The 778-nt window shown below is 30.6% G+C and overlaps 1 protein-coding gene across 1 annotated transcript in view; it reads right to left on the bottom strand.

Moving 5' to 3' along the window:
* LOC119587152 (centromere protein K-like) overlaps positions 1 to 778 on the bottom strand; it is a 3,726-nt gene continuing 2,948 nt past the window's right edge. The window contains exon 4 of the mRNA XM_037935907.1: positions 1 to 773. Within this exon, the coding sequence (XP_037791835.1) occupies positions 585 to 773 (189 nt within the window). The 3' untranslated portion in view covers positions 1 to 584. The remainder of the gene's footprint in view (positions 774 to 778) is intronic.

Below are 778 nucleotides of genomic sequence, written 5' to 3'. Positions count from 1 at the left end.
TAGGGGAAAAAATCTTGTCTCAATTTCAATAGTCTTACAATGCTTTTTGTAAAAATCTTAAAGATGGAAGTGAATTTATGATGAAGAGAAAACACTGGAAGTTATAAATGAAAAACAAATAAAAAATAATTCCTTTTATCATCTCATAACCTTACACACCTGCTTAAAATATAGCATAAGTTCCTTACATAATGAACAAGATGTCAAGAGCTTTTTGAACCAAAACATGATAATGCAATGTTGAAAAATGTATAGTTATTTAATTGCAATTCACCAAAACAGGATAAACCTCACAATATATACCTTTTAGGTAAACCATATACAGTATGAAAAATATTTTTCAAAAGCTCAAAGTTTAAATAGTTATCAGACTGTATATACAATGCAAGTCAATCATACACAAAAAAGGAACCTTGCAGCTGAATATTATTTGTAGCAAGAAGTATATTTCAATAAAAAAAGAAAGGGGGGAGGGGGATTGAATTCTCTAGAAACAATTAACCTGTTTTACAGGATTAATAACAAGCTAAACTTTCCAATCTAAAACAAATGTTTTATCTTCTCCAGGAAATGTGTCCAGGCAATCAGTTTGGATCAACAAACCTGATACGAGTAACATCATTTTTGTGCCTCATAATGAGATTTGCCCGAAGTAAAAATGCAATATGATAATCCTTCATGCCTTCGTGGATATTCACATACGGGTCATTTCTATCTTCAATCATCTTTGAAACAAGAACCTCCAAAAGATTTTCCATTGATAATCCTTCTTCCTGAA

This window comes from Penaeus monodon, chromosome 22 (assembly GCF_015228065.2).
Source record: "Penaeus monodon isolate SGIC_2016 chromosome 22, NSTDA_Pmon_1, whole genome shotgun sequence".
NCBI lineage: Eukaryota > Metazoa > Arthropoda > Malacostraca > Decapoda > Penaeidae > Penaeus > Penaeus monodon.
The sequence above is the reverse complement of the archived record's forward strand: the minus strand, read 5'-3'. Positions and strand labels throughout refer to the sequence as shown.